This window comes from Enoplosus armatus, unplaced genomic scaffold (assembly GCF_043641665.1).
Source record: "Enoplosus armatus isolate fEnoArm2 unplaced genomic scaffold, fEnoArm2.hap1 Scaffold_59, whole genome shotgun sequence".
NCBI classification, from domain to species: domain Eukaryota; kingdom Metazoa; phylum Chordata; class Actinopteri; order Centrarchiformes; family Enoplosidae; genus Enoplosus; species Enoplosus armatus.
The window spans coordinates 1-17,283 of NW_027261251.1; the positions used below are offsets into that span (position 1 = coordinate 1).

The 17,283-nt window shown below is 41.2% G+C and overlaps 1 protein-coding gene across 1 annotated transcript; it reads right to left on the bottom strand.

Moving 5' to 3' along the window:
• Positions 1 to 2,560: 2,560 nt before the first annotated feature.
• LOC139307266 (interleukin-17 receptor D-like) lies at positions 2,561 to 17,283 on the bottom strand. The gene is made up of 11 exons (XM_070931103.1): positions 17,043 to 17,283; positions 10,589 to 10,747; positions 9,959 to 10,077; positions 7,446 to 7,569; positions 7,130 to 7,168; positions 6,249 to 6,394; positions 6,058 to 6,132; positions 5,499 to 5,565; positions 4,925 to 5,068; positions 4,563 to 4,735; positions 2,561 to 3,106 (listed from the first exon to the last, which is right to left on the bottom strand). The coding sequence occupies exons 1-11, from the start codon at positions 17,281 to 17,283 to the stop codon at positions 2,561 to 2,563; spliced, it is 1,833 nt and encodes a 610-aa protein (XP_070787204.1).

Below are 17,283 nucleotides of genomic sequence, written 5' to 3' on the forward strand. Positions count from 1 at the left end.
TTTGGCAAACTCCAGGTGGGCTGCTATGTGCCTTTTACTAAGGAGTGGCTTCCGTCTGGCCACTCTACCATACAGGCCTGATTGGTGGATTGCTGCAGAGATGGTTGTCCTTCTGGAAGGTTCTCCTCTCTCCACAGAGGAACTCTGGAGCTCTGACAGAGTGACCATCAGGTTCTTGGTCACCTCCCTGACTAAGGCCCTTCTCCCCCGATTACTCAGTTTAGATGGCCGGCCAGCTCTAGGAAGAGTCCTGGTGGTTCCGAACTTCTTCCACTTACGGATGATGGAGGCCACTGTGCTCATTGGGACCTTCAAAGCAGCAGAAATTTTTCTGTAACCTTCCCCAGATTTGTGCCTCGAGACAATCCTGTCTCGGAGGTCTACAGACAATTCCTTTGACTTCATGCTTGGTTTGTGCTCTGACATGCACTGTCAACTGTGGGACCTTATATAGACAGGTGTGTGCCTTTCCAAATCATGTCCAATCAACTGAATTTACCACAGGTGGACTCCAATTAAGCTGCAGAAACATCTCAAGGATGATCAGTGGAAACAGGATGCACCTGAGCTCAATTTTGAGCTTCATGGCAAAGGCTGTGAATACTTATGTACATGTGATTTCTTAGTTTTTTATTTTTAATAAATTTGCAAAAATTTCAAAAAAACTTTTTTCACATTGTCATTATGGGGTGTTGTGTGTAGAATTTTGAGGAAAAAAATTAATTTAATCCATTTTGGAATAAGGGTGTAACATAACAAAATGTGGAAAAAGTGAAGCGCCGTGAATACTTTCCGGATGCACTGTACATATGTATATATATATATATATATATATATATATATACACATACATACATATACATTGCTATTGCTATTATTTTTCATATTTGAAAATATTGTAAATGTGTATATTTTTATTTTCTATTTCTCATTTTTATATTTTTTACATACTTTCATTTCTAATTTATGCTGCTTTCTACTCTTGAATGGGAGCACCGGTACTGTACAATTTCCCCCTGGGGATCAATAAAGTATTTCTGATTCTGAATCTGATTCTGATATCCAATGTTATCCACATTCCTTTCAGTCCATTCTCTTTTCTGCTCCACAAGTGGCAAGTCCACATTGGGATGAAAATTACCCCACACAATATTTAGCCCATAATCTAACCCATTTAAACCATATTCGACTGCTACTGTATCAATATTCCAACCAAGTCCTTTACGTTGTTGTGAATATTCCCAACAACCACACAGCACATTTGTTGCAGGTTGTTCCTCATCAGATCCCTTTAACTTAACCCAATATGCTTTAAACAGTCTATGGCTCACAACGATGCCTCCTCCAACCGGGTTGCCAGACCTTGTTGCTCAAGTCACTAAACTGTAATTACAATTTGAATTGTTAATTATATATACACGCGAAAGGTTCATAATTAACAAACCAATCCTTCACTTAAAAACTAAAATGGCATCTAATCAACTGTATTCAGACATGGTTGATTACCAAAATTATTCTAGACAGATAGAGGTTTTTCTGCAGCCTGGCAACCTACAGCATCGACAATACCTCCCATTCAGTCATACACAAATGTCATGAATAAGCCATATATGACATATTTGATGAGCCAAAGAAAACTTGTTTTAATCTTATTTTATTAGATGATTAGATGCATAAAAGAAAATCTAAATTTCACAAAAATACAACACAAAATGCAAGACAACTCACATTTATCCACGTCACCTTACATCAGCATAACATTACAAATGATGGGACCTATTAATCCATTCTTGAATATATGAGATATGCACATGTATACATAAACTATAAGCATGACTGTAAACATACATGTATACAATGTTCAGTATGTACTTCAAGGCAAACATTCTCAAACGATAACTTCAATAACTCGCGTATGAGATTAATTGTTTATTTATGTACAATGCTTGTATTACAAGTTTTTCATTTCATAATAACTTCACATGACACTGCAAGAAAACAAACAGAAAATGTCTTTTGTAAGACTAAGATAGCTTTTTTGACCATTACACACATTACTGGACGTTCTTTTAACAAATCCTTCCTGTACACACACACACACACACACATATACCATGTTAACACATTTTAGAGGTCAAAGTGCACTGCTGCTGCCATTGCAGCACAACTGAGGCAGAGGTGATTAGTTGGTCAATTATTTAAGGGAACCGTTAAGTTTGTGGCCATCATCAGTGTCTATCTTCAGGTAGTCTGACTCACCGGATGTAGGCTGTTGGGATAAGACTGCCATTGGCCAACTATTTCAGTCTGCGTGTTACCGTTTTGCAAGGGCACAGTCACTGCATCCTGGGCTTAGCGCTGTCCAAGACGATTGTGATTGGTTTAAAGAAATACAAACAAGCCAGAGCGTTTTTTTCTCCTGTCCCAGAATGATAATGGGTTGAGCTAGACCTTTCTCCGAAGTGTGGAGATAGGTCTGGCTATGTAAGCCAACTATTCTCCTATACTGGGCTGAGGACCACCATTAAGTTAGGGCGTATCGGATTGCTTTTTTTAGTGTTTAGTTCCCTCCCTCCACAGAGTGATACCTTTTTGCCCTCATTGCCATCCCAGCCTCGTAGATTGCTAACTGCAGAGCTGCTCCGGCTGGTGACTTAGAAAAGCCCTCCTCTGAGATGTAGTTTATCTTCAGGTAACCCCCCGGCCTATGCAGAGCCACTCCATGGAGGTGGGAGAAGAGCAGCGGTAAGTCACTTGTCAGCGTGTAGTGAGATACCAGCCTCAGCTCAGTGGGAATGTCTGTTTCCTCAGAGTACTCAAAAATGGCCGCCATGTATTTGGACATGTCCTGGCCCCTGGCTTTGGCTCGTCCCACCTCCTCTCCGACAAGTCTGATGGCTACATCAGAGCTGAAGGCGTTGGACCCAAAGTCCAGCCCTCTGTCTGCCTCATCTTTGTTGTCACCCTCTGGCTCTGGCTTAGGTCTGCGATTGAAGCCCCAAGAACAGATCACCAAGATAAAGTCGCTCTCCCGGATCTGACGGCAGTGCCAGGCCATACTGCCCTCCTCAGCCACGCTCAGAGAGTCCCACAGGTCCAAGCACACCTGGGAAGAACAAAGGAGAACACTGTCACGACAAAGTGTTCTAATAACACATTTTACACACCCCTATTTCATATTAAAGAAAAGATTGAAACACAGAAATTGTCAATATAATAATTAGCTTTGTAAGATGACAGTTATCCTTTTTTGTATTTCCGTCCTAGCCTTGTGGACAGTGGACCCTTGGGGGCTTACTGGGGTGGGGGGTGGGGTTTCCCATCCAGTCTACATGTGTTTTGTGGACTTGGAGAAGGCTTATGACCGTGTCCCCGGGGGGTCCTGTGAGGGGTACTGTGGGAGTATGGGGTCATCGGGGCCGTTGCTACAAGCCACCTGGTCCTTATATGTATATGTGTATATATATATATATATATATATACTGTATATATATATATATATAGTGCAAGCTGTATCTGTATATTCTGCACAAAAGTCAAATACGTTTTCGATGGGTGTCCCTTGTCACAGATTCTGTTTGTGATATTCATGGACAGGATCTCAAGGCACAGCCGGGAGAGGAGAGTGTTTGGTTTGGGGACTTCAGAATTGCTTCTCTGCTCTCTGCAGATGATGTGGCTCTGTTGGCTTCATCAGATTGTGACCCACAGCATGCACTGGGGCGGTTTGCAGCCGAGTGCAAAGTGGTCGTGATGAGAGTCAGCATCTCCAAGTCCGAGGACATGGTTCTCTCCTGGAAAAAGGTGGATTGCTCCCTGCCTGAGCAATCTGAGTTACTGCCTCAAGCAGGGAGTTCAAGTATCTCGGGGTCTTGTTCACGAGTGAGAGTAAAATAGAGCGTGAGATCGACCAGCGGATTGATGCGGTGTCAGCACTAATGCAGGTGTTGTATTGAACTGTTGTGGTGAAGAGGGAGCTAAGCCGGAAGGCAAAGCTTTTGATTTACCACTCGATCTACCTTCCAACCCCTAGCTATGGTCATGAGCTTTGGGTAAGGACCGAAAGAATGAGATTGGGTATACAAGCGACCGAAATGAGTTTCCTCATCAAGGTGGCTGGGGTCAGCCTTAGAGATAGGGGGAGGACCTCAAAAGGGATCCGAAGGGAGCTCGGAGTAGAGCCGCTGCTCCTTTGCATCGAAAGGAGCCAGTTGAGGTGGTTCGGGCATCTGATCAGGATGAATCCTGAGCGCCTTCCTTTGGAGGATTTCTGGACATGTCCAACTGGTAGGAGACCCCGGGTTAGACCCAGAACACGTTGGAGGGATTACATATCTCATCTGGCCTGGGAACGCCTCGAGATCTCCCTAGAAAACATTGCTAGGGAGAGGGATGTCTGGACCACCTTGGTTAGCCTGCTGCCACCGCGTGCCCGGCCCCGGATAAGCAGTAGAAAATGAATGGATGGATGTATTCATAATTTGTTTCTGCCTGTCCGATTCCACTGAATCAGCACACCTGTAGGAAAAGGCATTAGAGCCACGACATGTCATGTCCACTACCTGAGTGGCCATGTGTTGTTGTATGAAGGCCCCTAACTGCATGACAGCTTTGACATGAGCGGGCCCATCATAACTGCTGTAGCAAATCAGAAGACGAGGAGGGGTCAGCCTGTTTCTGGGCAATGCCATCACTTCCTCCTGAGTCCCGCTTTCTTGATGCTGCTTGATAACATCTGAATGGATGAAAATAAGAAATCTGGTTGTATTTCACATCATGCCAGTAATGGAAAAGACAGAACAGAGGTACAAGAAAGGTTCTCTGTCAAATGGTGTAAAATGGATTATTATCATGACTTATTTTGATTAGCTTTCATGAAATGCAAGCAGTGATTTTACATGAAGTATTTGGTTTGTCTTCGCACCTGGTTTTATGTCAAGTTTCTTCATCTGCAGCTTGGGCCTCCTCCTGGTGAGAGCAGCCAGTAAGACTACAAGTATGGCTACCACAGCCAGGCCCAGTGGAAGCATCAAAGCCCAGGAGAGAGTGACAGAGAGTTGCAAGGCACCTTCTGAGGAGTGGGGAGTTGTGATTACATGATAATTCAGTGACAGACCTTAAAGAAGTAGTTTGACATTTTGGAAAATGCGTTACTAATTACTGCCGAGAGTTAAAATGAGATGATTGATACCACTGTCATGCCTGTGTGCTAATTATGGAGCTAGAGCTGGGAGTAGATTATTTTAGTTTAGCATAAAGACTGGAAGCATAATAAGAATATTTCCCCAAATTCCAAAGTATTACTTAAAGGGATGAAAGACTGATGGGATTGATCACACATGTATTAAATATACACAGACTGTATTCATGGTCCAACAGACACTTAAATATTATATCACTTATATCTCCACAACAAAATGAAAAGAGAGGTTTGCATAGCACCTACTATGATGCATAGTGATTGTGTGGATCAGCAGCAATAAAACAACCTCCCCCACCTTTTTGAATGTGCATGACTTGAACACTGAATGTTTTCCTCACTGCATCCACTTCGTTAGCTGCAATCTGTGAAACAAGAAATGTTGAGCATGACAGTTCATTCTTGACCTTGTAGATTGACAAAATAAACTTCTTTTGGGGGCCACTTGGGGGCAGCGCAACAAGCTGTAAACAAAACACTGACACATCACCTTATAAAGTTGATATATCGACTGTGTTGGCTAACAGCCTATTTATCCAGAAGACATGGAGCAACATTAGCATTAATTTGGGGTTGTGATGATGAATGCAAGTCCAATATTCACTCTCCTTTTATCTCTGTTTTGCTCTCCACCAGCTCTTGAGGGGAAATATCTGGCTAAATGCTAAATGCCGATGGTTGAAAATTAATGCATAAAATATATAGATAGTCCATATAATACATATTTTTTGAGACTGGTATTTCAATATAATTTATTAAACACAAAGCCCCTGAGATTAGGTTGAAAACAGTTGTAGTTTTATATATTATGCAATCAGTGTTAAGGATAGAATAGTTATAATCCACTTTTATTTTACCTCACAAGTGTAATTGGTTCCTTCTTGAAGGCCATTCAGCTGATAGCTGTGATGAGTTTTGTTGTTGGTGGAATTCTAAGGAAATTAAATACAAGTATTCAGTTCACTTAATTATCAAATAGTTCCGTAATACACATAATAGAAGCAAGGCATTGGCAAAATATAAAGCTGCAGAAGTTGAAACAACTCACAGGTGTTATGTCTGTGTATTTCATTATGCCGTTTGCGTAACACAGTGAGAAGTAGCTTCTGATGCCCAGGTTCGGGGGAGCCAGGTTAAAGGTCACTATGATGGCAGTCCCTTCATGTTGGACCTCAATATATTTGGGATACCAGTCTACAACCAGACCATAAAATATTGACATGATGTCAAGCTGATCATAAGAAGAAACGGTAACGCTTCATTTTACAGGTCCGCAAATTTCATGATAAGTAGGTGATAATTACATGCATACATACATTTCAAGGAAAGTAATACGAAGTTAACTGATATCTAGATAGTTCCTACTAGCTAAACCCTGTTCCGTTGCCATCTCATCTGTCTCCGGTTCTGGTGCCCATTCCGGCGCCACTCCCCCACTGGGTCCCCCCACCCCGGACTTGAAAACCTTCTCCTCCTGCAGGGCCAAAGCTCCTGTGCTAGCTTCCAGACCCTTGTCGGTAGCACAGGGAAGACTTTGTTTTCCTCCTGGGCAGATCGACTTCAGGGCTAACCCCCTTCACTTTTACCCAACAGCTGGGAAGCAAAACGCAGGAATTTCTTGGTTATTGAAGAGCTGCAGCATTTATTCATGGATTGATAGATTTTCAGCAAGTTTAACTTTTGTGAAAAATCGAACCGCAACTGCTTATTAGGAAAGAGCACAATATAATTCTTAAATAATTTTGCAGTAATTTTGGACACATTTAGGGGTAATTTGGGGATAATTTCAAAGAAATTTCAAATACGTAACTTGCTAATTATCACCTACTTTCCATGAAATTTGTGGACCTGTAAATTGAAGCATTACCGAAGAAGGAAAACATTTATTGTTATACCAGACTTTATTTGGGAACTATGAGAAATTCTCACCTTTTTTGCACTGCTCAAGACCGTTCTTCTCTGCACATGCTGCAAAACCAGCGCATATTACTATAAATTCACCATTGTTTTGACAATAGTCTTACTGAAAGATATATGATGAAAAGGGCAAAGTTTAGAGAGCAGAGAGCTTTCTGGGGACAGAGCAGGAGATGTCATTATATGTACAGTAAATAAGCCAAGAGAAGGAGGGATTTAGATTTTGAAGGTTACCCTGAAGCAACCACAAAGTTCACTGAAACTGTGTGTGTGTGTGTGTGTGTGCTTTATGAGATAATATCTAGTCTAGAGCTTAAAGTAGTCTTACAGCGTGTGGAAAAGATCTTGCTGTGGTAGAACCTCTCCCACTCCTCAGGCACTGGCAGAGCCATGACGGTAACAGCATACTGGGACCCAAGGGAGAGGCCGGGGAAAGGGTCTGACTTGTACACCTGCAGAATTCAGTGGCAATTATGACTTCAAACACACTGCACACTTATCTGATAAGCTGAGATAAGAGTTTTTGACATATTCTTTATTAGTGGTTAAATAGAACGGCTTTCTCATACAAAGTCTCATATATATTGCTGTTATATATTATATATATTCATCCATCTATTTGCTATACCCACTTATCCTTGAGAGTCACAGGGGGGCTACAGCCAATCCCAGCTGACATATGTTTATCAACACTTTCCCCAAAGAATTGTTGAGTCGAGTTGCCATTTTATGTGATGTGACGTTGTGTGTTTTTGATTGAATTTGAACTTTTTACTTACTTTTTTGTAGGATGATTTGATTTGAGCATATGCAGATTTGGATATGAGACTTGGACTTGGTTATGGTCAGATTTGCCTCCCAGAGTACCAGAATACTAGTACAGAGTGGTCATTGCAGCCTGTAGCTCTGGTACTAACTTGTGGTTCTTTCATGAAACATTTACCATTAAATAGATATCACGTTTTTTAAAACATGATCCCTGTCTTTCATAGGCAACAATATGGTGTTTATGCATTGCAGTTCTTAAAAGTCACTTGTTGGTTTAACACTTGCTACACTTTAACAATTTCACACTTTTCTTTATTGTATGATGACGCCTCAAGGACATGTATGGATGTGTTAATGACCTTTGGTATGGTCCAGAATACTTAAATAATCTGTTGATTTCATGAGTCTGTTCTTAAAGCTGTGTTATTATTGGTTCTGTTAGTTAAATTATAAAGCTTGTATGTAAGGTGAAGCATGCTTTAGTGAAGTAATGCTAGATTAAAGCTGCATTTCATGTGTGATTTGTGCTATTTTCCAATGCTTTATGCGAATACATATTTCATATACATATTCTATAGGTGAGTTCAAATGCTCACCTATAGGACTCCATTAGAGATTGTCATTAAGTTGAGTTAAAAGGGTTAAAAAGTGGTATTTGAGTATAAATGATAGTAATGCTAATTCATTTTCAATCTAAAGCATATAATCCAAGGAAAATTGTAAAGCTATTGTGACATATTCCATCAGGATGTTAAAGTAAATGGACTCAAATGGTCTCACATATATAGTGCTTTTCAACCTTCATGGTTCCCACAGTTTTGGAGCTACAGCACTGTGTGTCATCTATAAAGGTTTTGTGAAGAGTTAGACCATCATTCAGCCAGGGATGCTATAGGACATAGTTTTTACATGTAAAACAATTAACACAATATACGTTATATTAACGTACATCACCCCTGTCCCCACTGCGTTACATTAACGCACCCACCCCCTACTGGACACTTTATCTGGACACTTTACTTTATTCTGGTCACTGCACTGTTGTTATTTATCTTATCTTATTTTTTATTTTTATTTTTATTCTTATTCTTATTTTAGCTTTTATATTCTACTTATTTGTTATCAAAACAATAGCACCTTCAGACCACAGCAAATTCCTTGTAATGTATGTTACTTGGCAATAAACAGTTTCTGATTCTGATTCTGATTCTGATTACAGAAACCGAAATGAAGCAGGTGGATAGCAACTTGTTGCCTAGTAATGGGCAAATTGCACTAATCTGTTTCTAATATGTCAGACATAAAATGCATCGTCGTGGGACATAGTGACGCAAATATCTCTTCTTTGAAACTGGCAGATTACATATAAAATTAGACAGATGAGTTGTGTACACAGGGTTGAGCAAAAATGATTTGTTTCAAAAACAAAATCAGCCCCATACAACCTATAGTTATCAAAATAAGGGTTATTAGAAACCTCACCGTTTTCATCGTTTACCAAGTCAAACACAGTAATGTGTGTTCCTTTCATTGGATTAAGTGTTAATGTGGTTTAAATGTATGCATGTGGAGTTCCCACCGTTGTGAGCATGTCCAATGGTGTATGGTGTCATAGTCCTTCAGGACATTCTCATAACAAAAGGCTAAATAACAGACTTCCTGTGACGTTGCCTCTCGTGTGATAATTACAGCTTTTGAATGATCTTGATGAGCTTGATAAAATCATAAGGGCATATTTTCAGTTTTTCTGAAGGATGATGTCACTGTTATCCCACCCAAAATATAACATAATTTCATAAACACCAGGTCATAATGTGAGAGTATGTCCAGAAGCTAAAAGATACTGGCTGCTGGTGTGTCTTCCCAGGGGAAAGTCTTTGGTCTTTGGGGTGGGAAAGATTTAAGATCCACTCCCTGATGAAATAATCTGTAATCAAAATGTAAATGTATTTATATTCAAAGTATTGCTTAGTTGTTTGTTGTTGAGAACTGCTTTTAACAAGAATTTGCGTTAAAAGTGGCATTCTAGGCAGAAAAAGAAGCACAGACCAAAGCGAGCGGGGCCCTTCCTACCCTTTGAGCATGTGAAGCCGGGATGGAGAGGTTACGGTGGAAGAGAAAGAGCTGACAGGCAACACCAGACCCTCCCAAAGCCTGGAGGGACACCTGAAAGCCTCGCAGGAAGGCGATGCCTGCAGCAAACACAAAAGGACAGCGTGAAGTCAGTGTCACGGACTCGGCAAGCCATCATCTAAGTTGCATACAAACTCCAAAGTCAAATGCATGTGTGTGCTGCTTGTGTTACACCAGTTCAGTGCATGCTCAATTAAACTTTTAACAAGAAAGTCTGTTATACTGTCACCTGTCAAAGCCTGGAATAATTCAACGAGCTGTCTCTCATAGAAGCATTCTCATAATGCAAGGCATAATTTTCGCCTTTCAAAAATAATTCACTGTATGTCACCTGAAGTAAATCTTCTTTATGTCAAACCCTGATATGACAAATTATTTGGGGGACGTAACTCCTGCCTGACATGGTATTTTAATTTCAAAACTGGCTACAGTCTTAAAAACTGACCAAACAACTGTATGACTTTCGCCCCAATTTAAAGACATGCTATGTATCCTTATCACAACCGCATACAGAAATTGGCTTTAGAATATAGGATGAGAGTATTTCGTTGTCAATCTGTATCAACATACCATAGTAACTGGGCTTCCAGGAGACAACCATTGTGTCATATTTGGGGTTTGGCTCATGTACAAACTCAATCTTCACATCATTTGGTGCTTGGACATAGTGCTGACAGATTTTAGGGTCTCCTTCTCCTAGCAACTCAAAACATGGCCATGGAATACAACCTGAGGAGAAATAACAATGACACATAGAATATCAAAGTGTTTTGCTGCAAAAGACATTCTCAGTACATGATGATTTCTTGACAGTGCACAAGTCAGCAATCAATACATTTCTGGATATCTAATATGAAAGGAAACAGGATGTTTTAGCAAGACCGGGCTACAGTCATGCTAACGGCTATGAGGTTGTACTTGTTAGCATGCATGGATAAGCGTAAATACAGTAAGATTGTTATTCACGTCGGCGGTAATGACTCCCGGTTACGCCAATCGGAGGTCACTAAAATTAACGTGGAGTCGGTGTGTTCGTTTGCAAAAACTATGTCGGACTCCGTAGTTTTCTCTGGGCCCCTTCCCAATTTGACCAGTGATGACATGTTTAGCCGCATGTCATCATTCAACCGCTGGCTGTCGAGGTGGTGTCCAGCAAACGATGTGGGCTTCGTAGATAATTGGCGGACTTTCTGGAGGAGACCTGGTCTGATGAGGAGAGACGGCATTCATCCCACTTTGGATGGAGCGGCTCTCATATCTAGAAATCTGACCGACTTTATTAGTGAACCAAAACCGTGACAACCCAGAGTCCAGACCAGGATGCAGAGTCGCAGTCCTACACGCTTCTCTGCGCTTCCATTAGAGCAGTTACCCACCCAAAACCCCATAATGACTGTGTCTCCCCCCCGACCACTTAAATTAATTCAATCAAAATTAAACAGGAGAGCAGTCATTAATAAAAACCTAATAAAAATTAAGACCACCACTGCTATAGGACAAAACAATAGGAAAATTAAGTGTGGACTGTTAAATATCAGATCTCTGTCATCTAAAGCTGTATTAGTAAACAAGCTAATATCAGATAATCATTTTGATCTACTGTGCTATTATTACAGCTATTATTACAGCTGTAACTACTATCATCAGTCATATTTCCATTATTATTATAATTATAGCTGCTATTTCTACTGCTAGTCCGTCTGTCGGTCTGTCTATCTGTGTCTTTATGTCTATCTCTCTCTCTGTCTCTTTCTGTCTGTCTGTCTGTCTCTCCCCCTCTCTCTTTCTCCCTCCCTCTCTATGTCTCTCTCTCTCTCCCTCTCTCTCTCTTTCTCAAACCCAACCGGTCAAAGCAGATGACCGCCCACCTAGAGTCTGGTTCTGCTTGAGGTTTCTGCCTCTTAAAAGGAAGTTTTTCCTTGCCATTGTCGCCAAAGTGCTTGCTCATGGTGGGAACTGTTGGGTCTCTGTAATAACATTATATTATTATTATTATCAAAGTGTTTTTATTGAATTTTCTGTTCAAACAACAAACATCCCATTCAAAAAAAAAAAATAAATAAAATAAAAAAAATAAAATAAAATAAAATAAAAAAATAAATTAAAAAAAAGACAGCAGGACTCAAAACATACATCTCAAATACAGGTCTAAACCACAGACAAAACAGTAACAAGACATACCATACTAATATCAGACATCAGACATACCCATCACCCATGTGGGAAGGGAAGGGAAGGAGGGGGGGGGGTCAAAAGCTGCCATCTATGTTGGGGCTAATTAGAACTCATGTTCAAAGTAGGAAATAAAAGGCTGCCAGACCGTAGAGTACTTCTTAGTGTTGCCCTGCAAGGTGAATCTAATATGTTCTAATTTAAGGTGTGCCATCACCTCTTCTACCCATCGTTTATGGGATGGCGGTGTCGCCTTTATCCAGTTAAGTAGGATCAATCTCCTAGCCAGCAATGAAGAGAATGCTATTGTTTTCCTTTGAGAGATTGTTAGTGGCGCTTCCCTTGGTGTCACACCAAAGATGGCTGTCAGAGGGCCGGGCTCTATATCTTTGTTATAGATTGACGAGAAAGTTCTAAAAATTCTGGCCCAGAACTCTTTCAGCTTGGGACAGGACCAGAACATATGACCTATATTGGCTGGCACCTGTTTACATCTAGGGCAAGTCGGATCAGCCCCCTGATACATTCTTGCCAGTTTGTCCCTTGAGAAATGAAGTCTGTGTAAGACCTTAAACTGTATCAATCCATGTCTAACACATACAGAAGAAGAGTGTATTAGTTCCACTGCCCGTCTCCAGTCAACATCTGATATGTCCAATTCTAACTCTTCCTCCCACTTCCTTTGTAAGATATCAAGGGATGGGGAAGCCACCTTCTGGATGCTCACATAGAGCGTGGAAACCGTCCCTTTAAGAGTTGGATTCATGTCTAGCAGCCCATCTATCCATCCACTCCGCGGCAACTCAAGGGATGAGGCGAATGTCTTTTTCACAAAATCTCGAACCTGAAAATATCTTAAGTAATTCGTCTTTGAGGGGATTCCATATTCCTTCTCCAACTGAGCAGCAGACATGAAAACACCACCTTTAAAAAGATTTTTGACGCATTCCACCCCAGCTCTATACCATTCCCTAAATGCTGTTCCCCCAAGGGCCGGGGAGAATAAGTGATTGCCATAGACGGGAGCAGACAGGAGGGCGTTTCTATTTTTAAAATGTGTTCTGAATTGGACCCAGATTTTGATAGAGTCACATACAACAGGGTTGTTTGTGTAAAGGTGTTTGCTTAAGGGCAGAGGAGCGCAGACCAGGGAGCATAGGGACACCGGGCTAGATGCATATCTTTCCATATGTACCCACACTGGAGTTTCATCGTCATCCAACTTTGAGACCCAAAACAACACCTTATGTATATTAGCAGCCCAATAATAGTGCATATAATTTGGTAGGGCCAGGCCTCCCTCTTCCCTCTGTCTCTCAAGGAACTCCCTTCTTATCCGGGGGACTTTTTTTTCCCAGATAAAGGTGGATGTACATTTATTCAGTTCTTTAAAAAATGACTTCGGTATGAAAATTGGTACCGTCTGGAATAAATAGAGGAACCGTGGCATTATGTTCATTTTAACAGAATTTATCTTCCCTGCTAATGATAGGGGGAGGGATGACCACCTTTCCATATCTAATTTTGCCGTATCCAATGTTACTTTAAAATTATGATTAAATAAATCTTTATACCTCCTTGTTACATTGATACCTAAATAGGTAAACTTATCCTTATTTGTTGTAAAGGGATAGGCCTGGAATGAAAGTTTCCTCGCCTGTTTATTAATTGGGAAAAGGACACTTTTTCCCAGGTTAATTTTATAACCCGACACCCTCCCATAGTCTTCGATAATACCAAGAGCTACCGGGATGTTCGTGACAGGATTCGACAGGAAGAGGAGGAGGTCATCAGTGTATAAAGACAACTTATGAATTTGCGTGCCCCCGTGTATTCCCCCGAGCTCAGCAGCATGCCTCAGCATTATTGCGAGGGGCTCAATTGCCACATCAAAGAGCATGGGCGACAAGGGGCAACCCTGCCTTGTCCCCCGAAACAGAGGAAAAGGTTCAGATATTATATTGTTTGTTCTTACCATAGCCTGGGGGTTCGCATAAATTATCTCAATCCACGAGCGAAATTTAGGACCGAATCCGAATCTCTCGAGGGCCGTGAACAGATAGAAATACTCTATTCTATCAAAGGCTTTGTGGGCATCCAGGGAGATCACAATCTCAGGCTCAATGTTATCTTCAGCAGTGTATATCACATTAAACAAGCGACGGAGATTACTGGAAAGTTGTCTACCAGCAACAAACCCTGTCTGGTCAGGATGAATTATTTTACTTATAACAAGCTCAATCCTAGCCGCCAATATTTTGGCCAATATCTTATAATCACAGCCAAGTAGACTCACTGGGCGGTATGATTCACATTTAAGTGGGTCTTTATTTTTCTTAAGGAGTACAGAGATCAAAGCCTGTGACATTGTTTGAGGCAAAGCTTTTTTATCAAGGACCTCCCTATATACTCCACAAAGCAGGGGTATCAGTTTAGAAGCGAATGTTTTATAAAACTCACTTGGGAACCCATCAGGGCCCGGCGCTTTGCCTGTCTTCATATTCCGAATCGCATTCTCTATCTCCCTAGCCGTCATGGGTCCCTCTAATCTATCCCTATCTGCGTCATCTAGGGATGGTATTTCCAGATTTTCAAAAAAATTTTTCACTCGTTCCTTGTCATCTGTTTCTGAAGTATACAGATCCTTATAAAAAGATTTAAATTGGTCGTTAATACCCTTCTGATCTATAATTTTGTTTCCCAGGTTATCTCCTATCTGTACTATCCTGCCAGCAGCTGCTGATTGCTTCAACTGGTAGCTCAGGAGCTTACCCGCACGCTCACCATGCTCATAGAGATCCTGTCTTGACCTAAGATATAGATCCTCCTCACATTGACTTATCAAGACATCATATTCAGTTTGGAGCAAAATCCGCTTTCTATGTAGCTCCTCAGAGGGAGTCATAGAATTTGCCAGGTCAACTTCTTTTATTGCTTTTATTAATTCCGTGGTACGTTTCATCTTTCTCTTCCTTTCACCAGCACTGTATGAAATTATTTGTCCTCGTAAATAAGCTTTTAAGGATTCCCACAGAGTGCCATTACTTATATCAGGGGTATCATTAAGTTCTAAGAAAAAGACTATTTGCGAGTTTATGAATTTTGTAAAATCATCATCTGCCAATAGCCTGCTATTAAGGCGCCACATTCTCTGAGGTGGCGTATTCTCAGGAAAGTGAAGTTTCAACATGACCGGGCTGTGATCAGATATTACTATACCAGTGTATTCTACATCTGTTACTATAGAAGTCAGTTTATTATCTAATAAGAAATAGTCAATTCTAGTATATGTTTGATGTGGTGGGGAGTAAAAGGAGTACTGTCTGGAGGTTGGGTTTATGAATCTCCATGGATCAAACACACCATATGCTTTACAAAAAGAGTTAATGCATTGTGCTGATTTACTTAATACATTGGATGTTGGGCTAGAGCGGTCCAAGGTTGAGTCTAGGACACAGTTTAGGTCTCCCCCTAGAATCAGATTATGAGCGTCCAAATTAGGCAGTAATGAGAATAAGTCCTTAAAAAATTGAACATTATCCCAATTGGGTGCGTATATGTTTGCCAACACCACTGGCATATTGAATAATTTTCCAACCACAATAACATATCGACCATGTTTATCTTTTATAGTAGTTGTTTCTACGAATTGTACATTCCTGTGTATAAGGATGGCCACTCCTCGACTCTTACTATTGAAATTTGAGTGATAAATCTGATTGAATCCCCCCCTACAAAGCTTGAGGTGGTCCTTGTTCAACAAATGCGTCTCCTGTAAGTAAACTATCTCCGCTCCCTGGTCTCTCAAATGCGAAAATATCTTACTCCGTTTAGCCGGCTTATTGATCGCCCTTACGTTCCAGCTCATCAATTTTGTGTCCATTCTGCTCGCATCCATGTTTGGTGCCATGTCAGGAGTCCGCAGCCCGGAATCACCATTGCACCCCTATGATACCCACTTTCCGGATCACACCTTGAAGATTTGGCAGCAAAAACAAAAAGGTTAAAAGGAGAGGGTCTGGGGAGGGAGGGGGGGGTGTCACACACACAGACACAGCTAACACATAACACATTACATATATGAACGCTAACACAGTGCTCTTTAACGAGCTCTCTCGTGGCCAACCGGTCCATCATCCTCCTACACACCAAGCCTACCGTGTGCGGCTCCGTGTATATCACCCCCTAACCTTAAAAGTATAACATCACCCCTTTGACTTAATCACCTCATGGGAAAAACAAACAGAGGGAGCTCTCAAGAGCAAGATCCTAAATAATGTAAAATATTAAAAATAGAAATAAAAGGCAATACCATAGGCAGTAGGCAACAATAGCCAAGGGGGAAAAATCAATTCTTAAACCTTGAATAAGACAAAACAATAATATGACAGGGCAACCGTAGCTCCTAGGATGGGATGAGAATTATATATCTATATACAAAGAAAAAAAAAAAAAAAAAAAATATATATATATATATATATATATATATACATACACCCAGCAATATATGTGAGTGCATGTGCATATCCCCACTTAAATACACACTGAAACAAATATTTCTTTGTCAATATTGTCAAATCTAGTCAACAAAATCCTGCTTGCAGTAGTCATCCCATTTCAACAGTGTAAGCATGTGTACATTTCTACTTAGCCAAGCTGAAACCAGTCTATATGCTTCACCCAGGGTTCAGTTTCTTCTTGATGTAATCCACGGCGTCTTTTGGGCTCTCGAAGATTTTCGTTTGCCCTCCTTCTGGCGTAATCACCAGGGTTGCCGGGTAACGCAGCCCATATCTGATCCCCGTGCAGGCCCGCAGGAGGCTTCTTGCTTCTTTGAAGGCTGCTCTCTTACTGTTTACCTCCTGGGTGTAGTCCGGGAAGATGTGAATCTGTCCGCTCCGACCCTCCGGTGTTCTCTCCATTTCTCTCGCCTTCTTCATTATCTCCTCTTTCTCTGTAAAGTAGTGACATCTCACGACGAACGCTCTCGGCGGAACTCCGTTCCCGTCTCGTCTCGCGCCGAGTGTCCGGTGTGCTCGATCAAGCGTCGGTGTTACTGCTAGTCCCAACTTGTCTTTCAGCAAGCCCGCCAT